The 13,505-nt window shown below is 40.6% G+C and overlaps 1 protein-coding gene across 3 annotated transcripts in view; it reads left to right on the top strand.

Annotated features, from left to right (window-relative positions):
* ggps1 (geranylgeranyl diphosphate synthase 1) overlaps positions 1-13,505 on the top strand; it is a 34,889-nt gene that overhangs the window by 3,096 nt on the left and 18,288 nt on the right. For 2 of the 3 annotated variants that reach the window (XM_036945926.1, XM_021564559.2), the window contains one exon: positions 9,611-9,714. In XM_036945926.1, coding sequence (XP_036801821.1) covers positions 9,639-9,714 — 76 coding nt within the window. In that variant the 5' untranslated portion in view covers positions 9,611-9,638. Of the gene's footprint in view, positions 1-9,588; positions 9,715-13,505 lie in introns of all 3 variants that reach the window. The other variant, XM_036945927.1, reaches the window with a different exon arrangement.

Genomic DNA, 13,505 nt, shown 5'->3' with positions numbered 1-13,505 from the left:
TAGCTAAAGTATAGATAAAAGGGGGTTAGTTGTATAGCTAGCTAGCTAAAGCTAAAGTATCGATAAAAGGGGGTTAGTTGTATACCTAGCTAGCTAAAGCTAAAGTATAGATAAAAGGGGGTTAGTTGTATAGCTAGCTAGCTAAAGCTAAAGTATCGATAAAAGGGGGTTAGTTGTATACCTAGCTAGCTAAAGTATAGATAAAAGGGGGTTAGTTGTATAGCTAGCTAAAGCTAAAGTATAGATAAAAGGGGGTTAGTTGTATAGCTAGCTAGCTAAAGCTAAAGTATAGATAAAAGGGGGTTAGTTGTATAGCTAGCTAGCTAAAGCTAAAGTATAGATAAAAGGGGGTTAGTTGTATAGCTAGCTAGCTAAAGCTAAAGTATAGATAAAAGGGCGGTAGTTGTATACCTAGCTAGCTAAAGTATAGATAAACGGGGGTTAGTTGTATACCTAGCTAGCTAAAGTATAGCTAAAAGGGCGGTAGTTGTATAGCTAGCTTATCTTTTGGTTTAAACAACAAGACAGAAAAGGACACAATCTCCACGAGCGTTGTAACTTCAAATGGAAAGAAGCAGAGGATAAGATTTAGTTTGAATTGAAGTGAAATAAATGTTATCTAGCTAGTTACATAAAACAGTAAGGGCTTCCAGTGTCAACCTATTCATAGAGGATAAAGGGGGCTAGTGTTCCCGCTGGGGATGGGTGGTATTGATGCACGGACCGGTTTGGCTTATTGTTTAACTGTATTTTAATGTTTTGGTTTGCTGAATGTCCGTTTTTTTTTTTTTATAGTTTGCTCCGTTTGCTACTTGAAATCCTCTCTCTCCCTCTCCTTCCTGCTGCATGCTGCTAACCACACCAAGCCCCGCCCCCTATCACTCAAGGAGAGAGCAGTTGCTCAACCACAGTCACGAGCACTTTCTTGCTGTTCACTCTGCAGTTTAGTTTATTAGGATCCCCATTAGATACTGCACATACAGCAGCTTCTCTTCCCTCGGGTCTACATAATACATACACATACATGACAGTTATAGACAAGAACAACACAAGATAATTATTTTGATTATTTTGATTTCAGAGTTATATATTGGAGAGACAAGATACTATTCATATTGTTAAATTAGATCTTTAGAGAGGAGAGGTGTTGTGATACAATATGTTATTAAGTCTAAACATTCTTTTTTTTGACAGAGTGGCAGATCCACTATGACATGACTCTATACATAACTGAGTAACCTCTGGTAACAGATCATTCCATGATCACATGACTCTATACATAACTGAGTAACAGATCATTCCATGATCACATGACTCTATACATAACGTGAGTGACACGTTAAATCTGTTTTTGGTTTGGGTACCGTGAAGAAGCCCGTAGTGATGGGTCTGGTGGGTATGTATGTCTGTTCTGAAAGTGAATGAAAATATAGTTTACAAGTGGTTAGGCCTTTTCAACACACACACACTTTTCTTTAAAAGACTGAGCAGAAATTAACTACTTCTCTTAATCGTGAAAGGCTATCGTGTGTGTGTGTGTGTGTGTGTGTGTGTGTGTGTGTGTGTGCAGTTAAGTGCAAGGCGTGCTGCTCTGTTTTGAGCCAGCTGCAGCTTTGCTAGGTCTTTCTTTGATGCACGGACAGTAATGAAGATCAGACTTGTTTTTATACCAGACACACTGTACCTCTCCCCCATTTTCACAACAACTTTGTCAATATAACTTGACCATGATAACTGACCATCCAATGTTCCTCCTAGGAGTTCGGCTACTTCAACGTGGTCAACGGTCACACCCTTTATACACACCTCCAGTTGAGGTGTAGGTCTGTGAGGAATGCTTTGAACCAAATACAATGATTTTGGTTTTAGATGTATTTAAGACCAATTTATTGGTATCCATTCTGACACTGTCTGTAACTCATTGCCAGGAGTCTGTGTGCTCACTGGCTGTAGGTGCTGATGTGTAGAGTGTACAATCATATGCAAACAGTCATTTTAGCTTCTTCAAAGACAAGTGGCAAAAATCGTTTTGTGAGAATGGAGAAGAGTAACTTCCCAAGGCAACTGCCCTGAGGGATACCGCACTGTACATACAGTACCAGTCAAGAATTTGGACACCTACTCATTCCAGGGTTTTTCTTAATTTTTTAAATATTTTCTACATTGTGGAATAATAGTGAAGACATCAAAACTATGAAATAACACATATGGAATCATGTAGTAACCAAAAAAAGTGTTAAACATCCAAATATGTTTTATATTTGAGTTTCTTCAAAGTATCCACCCGTTGCCTTGATGGCAGCTTTTCACACTCTTTGGGATTCTCTCAGCCAGCATCATGAGGTAGTCACCTGGAATGCTTTTCAATTTAGAGGTGTGCCTTGCTAATTTGTGGAATTTCTTTCCTTCATAATTCATTTGAGCCAATCAGTTGTATTTGGTAAAAGACCAAGTCCATATTATGGCAAGAACAGCTGAAAAAAGCAAAGAGAAACGACAGTCCATCATTATTTTAAGACATGAAGGTCAGTCAATCCGGAAAATGTCAAGAACTGAAAGTTTCTTCAAGTGCAGTCGCAAAAACCATCAAGCACTATGATGAAACTGGCTTTCATGAGAACCGCCACAGGAAAGGAAGACCCAGAGTTACCTCTGCTAAAGAGGATTCATTAGAGTTCAGTAGAGTTACCAGCCTCAGAAATTGTAGCCCAAATAAATGCTTCATAGCAAATTTTATTTGTCACATGCACCGAATACAACAGGTGTAGGCCTTACCATGAAATGCTTATTTACACGCCCGTAACCAACAATGCAGTTCAAGAAAGAGCTAAGACAAATATTTACTGAATAAACTAAAGTTAAAAATGTAATAAAGACTTCAAGTAACACATTTCAACATCAACTGTTAAGATGAGACTGCCTGAATCAGGCCTTCATGGTCAAATTGCTGCAAAGAAACCATTACTAAAGGACACCAATAAGAAGAAGAGACTTGCATGGGCCAAGAAACATGAGCAGTGGACATTAGACCTGTGGAAATCCTGTCCTTTGGTCTGAGTCCAAATTTGAGATTTTTTGCGTCCAACCGCCATGTCTTTGTGAGACGCAGAGTAGGTGAACAGATGATCTCCGCATGTGTGGTTCCTACCGTGAAGCGAGGAGGAGGTGTGATGGTGTGGGGGTGCTTTGCTGGTGACACTGTCAGTGATTTATTTTGAACTCAGTGCACACTTAACTAGCCTGGCTACCACAGCATTCTTCAGTGATATGTCGTCCCATCTGGTTTTGGCTTAGTGGGACTATCATTTGTTTTTCAACAGGACAATGACCCAACACACCTCCAGGCTGTGTAAGGGCTATTTGACCAAAAAGGAGAGTGATGGAGTGTTGCATCAGATAACCTGGCCTCCACAATCCCCCGATCTCAACCCAATTGAGATGGTTTGGGATGAGTTGGATTGCAGAGTGAAGGAAAAGCAGCCAACAAGTGCTCAGCATAATGTGGTAACTCTTTCAAAACTGTTTGAAAAGCATTCCAGGTGAAGCTGGTTGAGAGAATGCCAAGAGTGTGCAATGCTGTCATCAAGGCAAAGGGTGGCTACTTTGAAGAATCTCAAATATAAAATACATTTTGATTTGTTGAACTACATGATTCCATATGTGTTATTTCATAGATTTGATGTCTTCACTATTATTCTACAATATAGAAAATAGTAAAAATAAAGAGAAGGAGTGTCTGAACTTTTGCCTGGTAGCTGATGATGAATACTCGGTTCTATTGGATAAGTAACTCTCCCGTGATGGCAGGTCATGTAAAGCTATAACAAGTTCATTTTTTTTTTCAATAACAATAACCTCAAACGCTACTCTGAAATCTAACAATCCAGTTAGTGTCATTCAATGTGGGGCGGCAGGGTAGCCTAGTGGTTAGAGTGTAGGGGCGGCAGGTAGCCTAGTGGTTAGAGTGTAGGGGCGGCAGGTAGCCTAGTGGTTAGAGTGTAGGGGTGGCAGGTAGCCTAGTGGTTAGAGTGTAGGGACGGCAGGTAGCCTAGTGGTTAGAGCGTAGGGGAGGCAGGTAGCCTAGTGGTTAGAGTGTAGGGGCGGCAGGTAGCCTAGTGGTTAGAGGGTAGGGGCGGCAGGTAGCCTAGTGGTTAGAGGGTAGGGGCGGCAGGTAGCCTAGTGGTTAGAGGGTAGGGGCGGCAGGTAGCCTAGTGGTTAGAGGGTAGGGGCGGCAGGTAGCCTAGTGGTTAGAGGGTAGGGGCGGCAGGTAGCCTAGTGGTTAGAGGGTAGGGGCGGCAGGTAGCCTAGTGGTTAGAGCGTAGGGGCGGCAGGGTAGCCTAGTGGTTAGAGTGTAGGGATGGTAGGTAGCCTAGTGGTTAGAGCGTTGGACTAGTAAGGTTGGTTGTCAGCTCGGGGATTTGAACTTGCAAGGTACAAATCTGTCGCTCTGCCCCTGAACAGGCAGTTAACCCACTGTTCCTAGGCCGTCATTGAAAATAATAATTTGTTCTTAACTGACTTGCCTAGTTAAATAAAAGGTAAAATAAAAATAAAAATGAACAAAAGTATGAACGCAAACAATTCAAAGACTTTACTGAGTTACAGTTCATATAAGGAAATCAGTCAGTTGAAATTCATTAGGCCCAAATCTGTCTTTCACATGAATGGGAATAGAGATCTGCATCTGTTCAGATGTAAAATAAAAAACGGTATGGCCGTGGATCAGAACCTGTCCGTATCTGGTTTCACCACCATCAGGCTGTTGATTGTGGCCTGTGGAATGTTGTCCCACTCCTCTTCAATGTCTCTGTCAAGTTGCTGGATATTGGCGGGAACTGGAACATGCTGTCATACACATCGATCCAGAGCATCCCAAACATGCTCAATGGGTGACATGTTTAGTATGTCTGCAGGCCATGGAAGAACTGGGACATTTTCAGCTTCCAGGAATTGTGTACAGATCCTTGCGACATGGAGCCGTGCATTATCATGCTGAAACAGGAGGTGATGATAGAGGAGGAAGGGCACGACAATGGGCCTCAGGATCTCGTCATTGTATCTCTGTGCATTCAAATTGCCATCGCTAAAATGCAATAGTGTTCATTGCACGTAGCTTACGCCTGCCCATACCATAACCCCACCACCACCATGGGGCACTCTGTTCACAACGTTGACATCAGCAAACCGCTCACTCACACGACTCCATACGCGTGGTCTGCGATTGTGAGGCCGGTTAGACGTACTGCCAAATTCTCTGCCAAATTCTCTAAAACCATGTTGGTGGCTTATGGTAGAGAAATGAGCATTCAATTCTCTGGCAACATTTCTGCCAATTGCACGCTTCCTGAAAACATGAGACATCTGTAGCATTGTGTTGTGTGACACATTTTAGAGTGGCCTTTTTATTATCACCAGCACAAAGTGCACCTATGTAATGATCATGCTGTTTAAACAGCTTCTTGATATGCCACACCTGTCAGGTGGATGAATTATCTTGGCAAATGAGAAATGCTCACTTAACAGGGATGTAAACAAATTTGTGCACAAAAAATTGAAATGTTCTGTTTTTTATTTATTTCAGCTCTTGAAACATGGGACCAACACTTAACATGGGACCAACACTTAACATGGGACCAACACTTAACATGGGACCAACACTTAACATGGGACCAACACTTAACATGGGACCAACACTTAACATGGGACCAACACTTAACATGGGACCAACACTTAACATGGGACCAACACTTAACATGGGACCAACACTTAACATGGGACCAACACTTAACATGGGACCAACACTTAACATGTTGCGTTTTTATATTTGTGTGTTTTTTAATTTATTTCTACTCTGACATGCCACGACCCACCATTTAGTTTGACTGTTTGTAAGCTTTCCTATTATATCAAATTCAATGTTTTGTCTTTTCCAGATGTCATGGTGTGGTGGGTTTTATCTACTGAATGTTTTGGCAAAAACCCCTTCTTACCCCTTCATTCCAAACATGTAACATGGAACGTTTATTTTTGTTTGTTTAGATCGAAAGGGATACTGTCAAAAAGTGACTGTTGTGTAAATTACTTTTGAATTCAGTCACTCAATTAGCCATGTCAGCTAACAATGTTTTTATATTGGTAAGTTGGACTAGTCAGCTATCTAAACTCGTAGTAATCATGAACATATACCGACTCGGCAAGAAGGGTGCCCACGGGTGACCTCCCCATTTTGATTTCGTCATTCACTCTGTCATAACTTTTTTTTTTTTCAGTCACTTTGGCACATTTCAGATGTACGTGGTATATTTAAGTACAACATTCTGAACTGATAACACTTGTAATGCCCACTATCTTATGTTCAACACTTTTTTTGATTGTTAATTCATTGGGATTTCACATCTTTCACCCATGAAACACTACAGGAATATGGCTCTGAACATAAACACTAACACCTCCGTCACAGGAATTCCTGTCTCTTCTCTTGCATTGTTACTACTGTATCATCAAAGGAAGTATCTGAGTCTCAGAGATGGTCAATATATGAATGTTATCTGATGTAAGCAAGCCTCTGATTTCATTAACCTTCTTTCTAAGGCTACATACAGTGTACAAACTTTTTAGGAACACTTTCCTAATATTGTGTTGAACCCACTATTGCCCTCAGAACTGCCTCAATTCATTGGGGCTTGGACTCAACGTGTCGAGAGCGTTCCACAGGGTTGCCGGCCCATGTTGACTACAATTCCACAGTTGTGTCACGTTAGCTGGATGTCCTTTGGGTGGTGGACCTTTCTTGATACACACGGGGAAACTGTTGCGGGTGAAAAACCCAGCAACATTGTAGTTCTTGATACACTCAAACCGGTGCGCCTGGCACCCACTACCATACCTCGTTCAAATATTTTTTGTTGTTGCCCATTCAACCTCCTGAATGGCACACAATCCATAACTCACTTGTCTCGAGGCTTAAAAATCCTTCTTTAAACCGGTCTCTCCGCCTACACTGATTTTGAAGTGGATTTAACAAGTGACATCCAATAAGGGATCACTGCTTTCAGCTGGTCCGTCTGTCATGGACAGAGCAGGTGTTCCCACAGTACATACTTTCATTTTAATCCCAGCCCCCAGCTCCACGAGGCCTCTTGCCATCCATTGTAAATATTATTTCTTTCTTAATTTACTTGCCGGATAAAATAAAGAATTCTAATTAAATGCGTAGGATCAATCATCAGGGTATTGTAAAACCGTTGCTACTGTAATAATGTAGAATGCCATTTCTGTGTTGTGTTGAATTCCATTTCTGCCAACATTGTACAAGAACCTTTTCTACTTGACTTGTCAACTGATACAGTATCGCCTGTCTCTGCTTGAAATTCATCTTCCTCGACAGACCCTGTCCCTTGTTATTTCCAGCTTCAACAGATTAAAACCCATCCTCTTAGTCTTTTCAACCTCTCTTTTCCCTCCAATCCTCCGCTCTTAACCAATTACCCAACTCCTTCTGAAAATATTCAACTTTTCCAAGCCAAAATCTATTTTTAGAGAGAGAGAGAGACACATACTAAGCCCTGTACTCCCTCAGTCTCTCTGACATGTCAACAGTGTGACCTTTTTTTAAATTAATTTTTTTATATATAGACAGGTGTGTTTCTTCCATGCCCAAGCAAATGAATTGGCCACAGGTGGACTCCAGTTGTAGTGACATCTCAAGGATGATCACATTTAAATTGGATGCACCGGAGCTCAATTTGGAGTGTCATAGCAAAGAGGTGTGAGTACTTATGAAAATTCAGATGTTTCTAATTTTGTCATTATAGGGTATTGGGTGAGAAATATATTTAAATTAATTTTGAAATTAGGCTGTAACAACAATTATATAATAATTTAAGGGGTATTGTTACGCACGCCTCTATGAAGAGGGAACTGCTACAACTAAATTCTCTGTGAAGTGAAAGAAGTATGGACTGTAGGTGTGAGTAAGGATGACAGACAGAATGTGGTACCGTTTTACAAGGACTTTATTCCTGTACACGGTAATATGGGGAAAAGGGGTTGGACGGAACCAAAGCAAAGAAAGTAAATCTCAAAGCCCCCCCTCTCCTATCTTACCTGCCTACCCACCACTTACCTAATTTAGCACCACCTGGTGCCCTAACCAAAATACAGGGGGTGGTCCGCCCAAGTCTTACCTAGTGTACCTAGACAATGAATATACTACGGGTATATGTATGCCCGCGGGCCTCTTGCCTAAGCACTCCCAAGGTGCCTTCCCCTTCTCCCCGGGAACAAATGAAACAGGATATTAAACAATTTCAAACTAACAAAGGACATCAAATAAGCTCCATCTGAGCAACAAACTCACAGAACATAGCAACAACAAACTCCCAGCAAGATCAACCTCTAGCAAAACTCTCTATCACAAACAATCGCTCTGCAATGACCTCAGAGCAAATCTCTAGCAAAAACTCTCTATCACAAACAATCGCTCAGCAATGACCTCAGCAAAATCTCTCTCAGCAATCCCTACCTCCAAAAATCTCTCTCAGCAATCCCTACCTCCAAAAATCTCTATGCAATCCCTACCTCCAAAAATCTCTCTCTCCTGAACAGAACACTGGCTTTTATATAGCTTCAGAATGAATGTAACTGGAGACAGCTGTGTCTTGACGAGGGGGCGGGGTCAGCTCTCCAATTAGCCCTGGAGTCGACCAATCAGCTGCTTGAGGGATTTCAGGAAGCCATTTCCTGAAATAAAACACATGCAAATACACAAACTACAACACATAAACTGGGGAACGTAACAGGTATGAATGCACTGTACATGTGAAAATTGCACCAAAAGTATTGACTTAAAAACAAAAATTTCCACCCCATCTAAAATAATATGAAGATTGCAGGACATTAGCTGGAAAACTGCAGAAAAAATATACCTGCCCCATGGCAAAATGGGTAGAATAGGAAATTCACTTTAAAACTTCAAAAATGTTCCCTGCCATCAAGAGGGGGCCACTAAATGTTTTGCCTCCAGCACATCACAGCTCTAGCTTGGCTTCATGAACTCACTAGGGACTTTATCTCATATTAATCGTGTCCATCTGACAGTGTTTATTTTTTGTTTAAAATCTCTGAATTATTTTAGATTTACTTTGATCAAGTTGGCTATAAATCGATATCTGAATGTGCTGGAGTGACACCCAGTCCCTCCTGCTGCTCTACTTAATGTACTGACTGCAGGCTTGTCAGTGGCTGCGACATTCAGAAAGGAGTTGATGGACAGTCTGAAGAGCGAATCAAATGGTAGGAGGGACGTCCCACCTTCGAGTGGTTTCAGATTTCCCATCCTACACCACAGGCGTGCGGTAGGTCCTAGGGTGTCCACAGATTTATAAGTGAACATGTTGGTCTGAGAGGTTTTAGGAACTCAAGTAGTGCACACGTTCTCATGCCCTAAGTAGTGCACACGTTATGAGCAGGGACAAAGGTAGTGCACTATGTGTACGGAATAGGGGGGCATTTACCACAGAGTACTTTTTTGAAATTAGTTTTCTTTGTCGATTTAAAAAATATATATATTTTGTTTATTTTTGTTAGTTTTCTTTCTCTACTCCTGCAGGTTCATTGATTGGTGGAAACCGTAAGTGATGGATGGAGACATGGATCCAACAGGGCCCGAGAGGATTCTGCTGGAACCCTACAAGTACCTGCTACAGCTGCCAGGTACACATATACACACATATACACATATGCACACACACATATACACACACACACACACATATACACACACACACATATATATACACACACACACACAGTGTAGCTGCCAGGTACACACACGCATACACACGCACACGTGTACGTACTGTGTAGCTGTCAGGTACACACACACACTTTGCAGCTGTCAGGTAAGGAAGGCCCTACAGCCATGATACCAACATGTCGGAAACAGCTGGTGGTCCTTGGCTGTGTGGTTTTCATTAAACTCACATAGCCTGTATGAGACGTTTCGTAGACCACACATGTATTCCCCATCTTTCAGCTCCGGTAGTTATCTTAGTCCTATAGATCCTCCTTTTGAATCCGGAGCCCTAAAGAAATAGGCGTTTTCTGGAGGTGACGTCATCCTGTAATGGACTAGGGAGCAGAACATCAAGCTGTTGGGAACAGCCCCTTGAGGTAGTGATCAACGTGACCATCTGCCTTAAAACGGCACTCCTGTCTCCTTTCCTCACCTCATTTAACACCTGATTTACTTCACTTTCCTTTTTTAGTTCTCTATTGTTTCTCAAACAACGGTGGTAACGGCCGATAACATCATGGATTCCCATCAGACCAAATCCTTCAGTACTCCTTGAACTTTTCAGTTGTCAAAAAAAAAACACTGTTTTGCTCAAAACATATTTTTTACCCTTTTAGTGCAGTATCATCGAAGTCATTCCATGGAGGACCTAGTGTCTGCTGGTTTTTTGGTTTGTCCTTTTCAATTAAGACCTAAACAACCAGGTGAGGAGAGTTCCTTACTAATTATGTGACGTTAATTCAGCAATCAAGTACAAGGGAGGAGCGAACATGCAGACACTCGGCCCTCCGTGGCACGAGTTTGACATGTGCTTTAGTGTGTGTACTTTACTTTAGTCATAGTGCCTTAGGAAAGTATTTGACTTTTTCCACATTTTGTTACGTTACAGCCTTATTCAAATAATTGAAGAGGGGGGGAAATGTAAATAATCTACACAAAGTGAAAGTACGTTTTTTTAACATAATCACTAAACACAGATCAAATATTAGGCACTGTTAAAATATTCACACTGAGAAAACAACCAGGAAATTGCTTTCAAATAGAAATCTATTTAAAGTTTTGGGACGTAGTGACGCCCCTATTTACACAAATGACACGTCACTTAATGCAGTACTTCCTAGTTCCATGTATCAAACAGTTATTTCAGTTATATTAAAACCTCTTAGAGCTACCCCCTACTTTTTTCAATTCCCTCTTGAAGACATACCCAAATCTAACAGCCTGTAGCTCAGGCACAGAACCAAGGATATGCATATTCTTGGTACCATTTGAAAGAAAACACTCTGAAGTTTGTGTAAATGTGAATTGAATGTAGGAGAATGTAACACAATAGATCTAGTTTAGATAATACAATGAAAAAAAACATACGTTTTTATTTTTATTGTTGTATCATCATCTTTAAAATGAACAAGACAAAACAAACATTCAGATAGGATGATGGGGACAATTTCAGTGGAAAACATAAGAGGGCAACAGTACTTGTGCAAACTTTCAGAATGATAACTTCCAAAATGAGTGTGCTACATGACATTTATCATGAAGTCACCCAGGTGTCCCACACAAGTAGCCCAAATGTACCCAAGTGGCCAAATTGGTGAAGTTATACATTTTGAATGGAATAACTATATACAAAATATTTTATATTATGACAGACCAGCTAGATCTACTGTCTTTATTATATTACAACAGACCAGCTGTATCTACTGTCTCCATTTCACTTTGGCCATTGTTGTGGGCCTGCCCTCCCCTCAACAGCCTCAAATAGGCTATTTCATTTCACAAATAATATTTTATATTATTAATTTCAAACAACGGCATTAGCATGAGAAGAACTTACCTGTCCAAAACGATGTCCTCTCCATTCCAAAAATATTCCTCCATTTGGGAATCGCTAAATGAATCGTCCTCGATCAATTTCTTCTAAAAGTGTGTGTTCATCTGTATATCTAGACTTAGATTTAGCTTTCCCTGACTTAGTCGCCATACTGATTGCTATATAAACAGCTGAATATGCGCTTTACCAAAACAGTGCTGTGCGCAATATGCGTAGCTCCTTCCGGAATGAATCGTCAATGGCGAATGAACCTCTTTACGCTGATCAAGACGATCAGTGGTCATTGGGTTAAAATACAGTCAATCAACGAAACAGCGGGCAAATCATTGGTGCACAATGATGTCATTACTTGTTGTCTAAAAATCGGTTTCTTTCAGACAATACGTCCCGCGAAATGACCCATCAGGTTTGGTTGCGTTACAAACAAACCAGTTGATTACAGTGAAACCAAACATGACTGGAAAAGTCACGTTCTGTGTGGGTTATTTACCTGGAATGTGTCGTCGAAAATGGAATGAGACGGAATTCACGACACAAGCGGTTCACAAAATGTTTCACGTTAGGCTATAAAACGGATTTTATCAAACAAAAGACCATTCATTGTGTAACAATGAGCATTGGGATTGCAAACAGAGGAAGATCGTCAAAGGTAAACAATTTATTTTATTGCAGTTTGTGATTTTGTTACGCCTGTGCTGGTTGAAATAGTTGTTTTTTATGGGGCTCTATGCTCAGATAATTGCATCGTATTCTTTCGCAGTAAATCCTTTTTTAAATCTGACAACGCACTTTGATTAGCAAGATTCTAGGCTTTCTAAACATGTGAGACACTTGTATTTTCATGAATGTTTAATATGACTATTTATGTAGCGATCACTGTATGTTGTCGAATTTCATCCCGCTACCGGCTTCCGTGCGCAGAGAGGTTAAAACCAGGAAAATCTGAACTTCTGCTGATTACAGACCCTTTAAGTTTTAAAAAATCTAGTTTTACCAGACTTGATACATATCAGTCAAACAGGGTTTATTAAAAATACACACATGTTTATCTTGTTTTTGTAAGTATCAGTAATGTCTGTTGATGCTGAACAGGCTTTTGACAGGCTTGAATGTCATTTTACATTCAAAACTTTGGACGCTTGCAACTTTACAGCTGAAATAATAGATTTTATAAATATTATATAAATGTCCTAAAGCAAAAATATACGCAAATAATACGTGATCAGATAAAATTGCTTAAGAAAAGGGCACAAGACAGGGATGTCCTCTCTCCCCCTCATGTTTACGCTGGCAATTCAATTTTTTGGGGCCTTCTTCTATACCAGGCGGTGTCAGGTCCTGGATGGCAGGGAGCACCGCTCCAGTCATGTGTTCCTATATGGGTAGGAAGTACATGGGGGCAAAAGTCTCATCTCCTCCGTCTTCTCTCATCCGTGACCCTTAAACCGATAAGTGGTCGAGGAGAGTGTCAATTCATTAGTATTAGTCATTCATTATTCATTATTATTATTATTCAGTAGTATTCACACCTCCTCCAGAACCTTCTCTCCTAAACAAAGCTGACAAAATAACTGTAGAAATGCCTTTCATCTTTTGTAGTAAACCCATTCGGGTTTATAGAAGGGTTTTTAATATTCTAGTAAACCTGGTTTTTACTGTAGAAGGCTTTTATCATACTCCAGATTCAATGGGATGTTTTCTGGAATGTGTCCCAAAATAGTATTCCCCATATAGTGCACTACTTTTGACCAGGTCCGTGTTTTATATACGGTATAGTAGTGCCCTAATATAGGGCATAGAGTGCCATTTGGGATACAGTCCTGGTTGTTCAAAGTAAAGAAGTGAGGAAATACTTTTTAGCTTCCTGTTGAGCTT

This window comes from Oncorhynchus mykiss, chromosome 16 (genome assembly GCF_013265735.2).
Source record: "Oncorhynchus mykiss isolate Arlee chromosome 16, USDA_OmykA_1.1, whole genome shotgun sequence".
NCBI lineage: Eukaryota > Metazoa > Chordata > Actinopteri > Salmoniformes > Salmonidae > Oncorhynchus > Oncorhynchus mykiss.
This window is presented reverse-complemented; position numbering and strand designations above follow the sequence as displayed.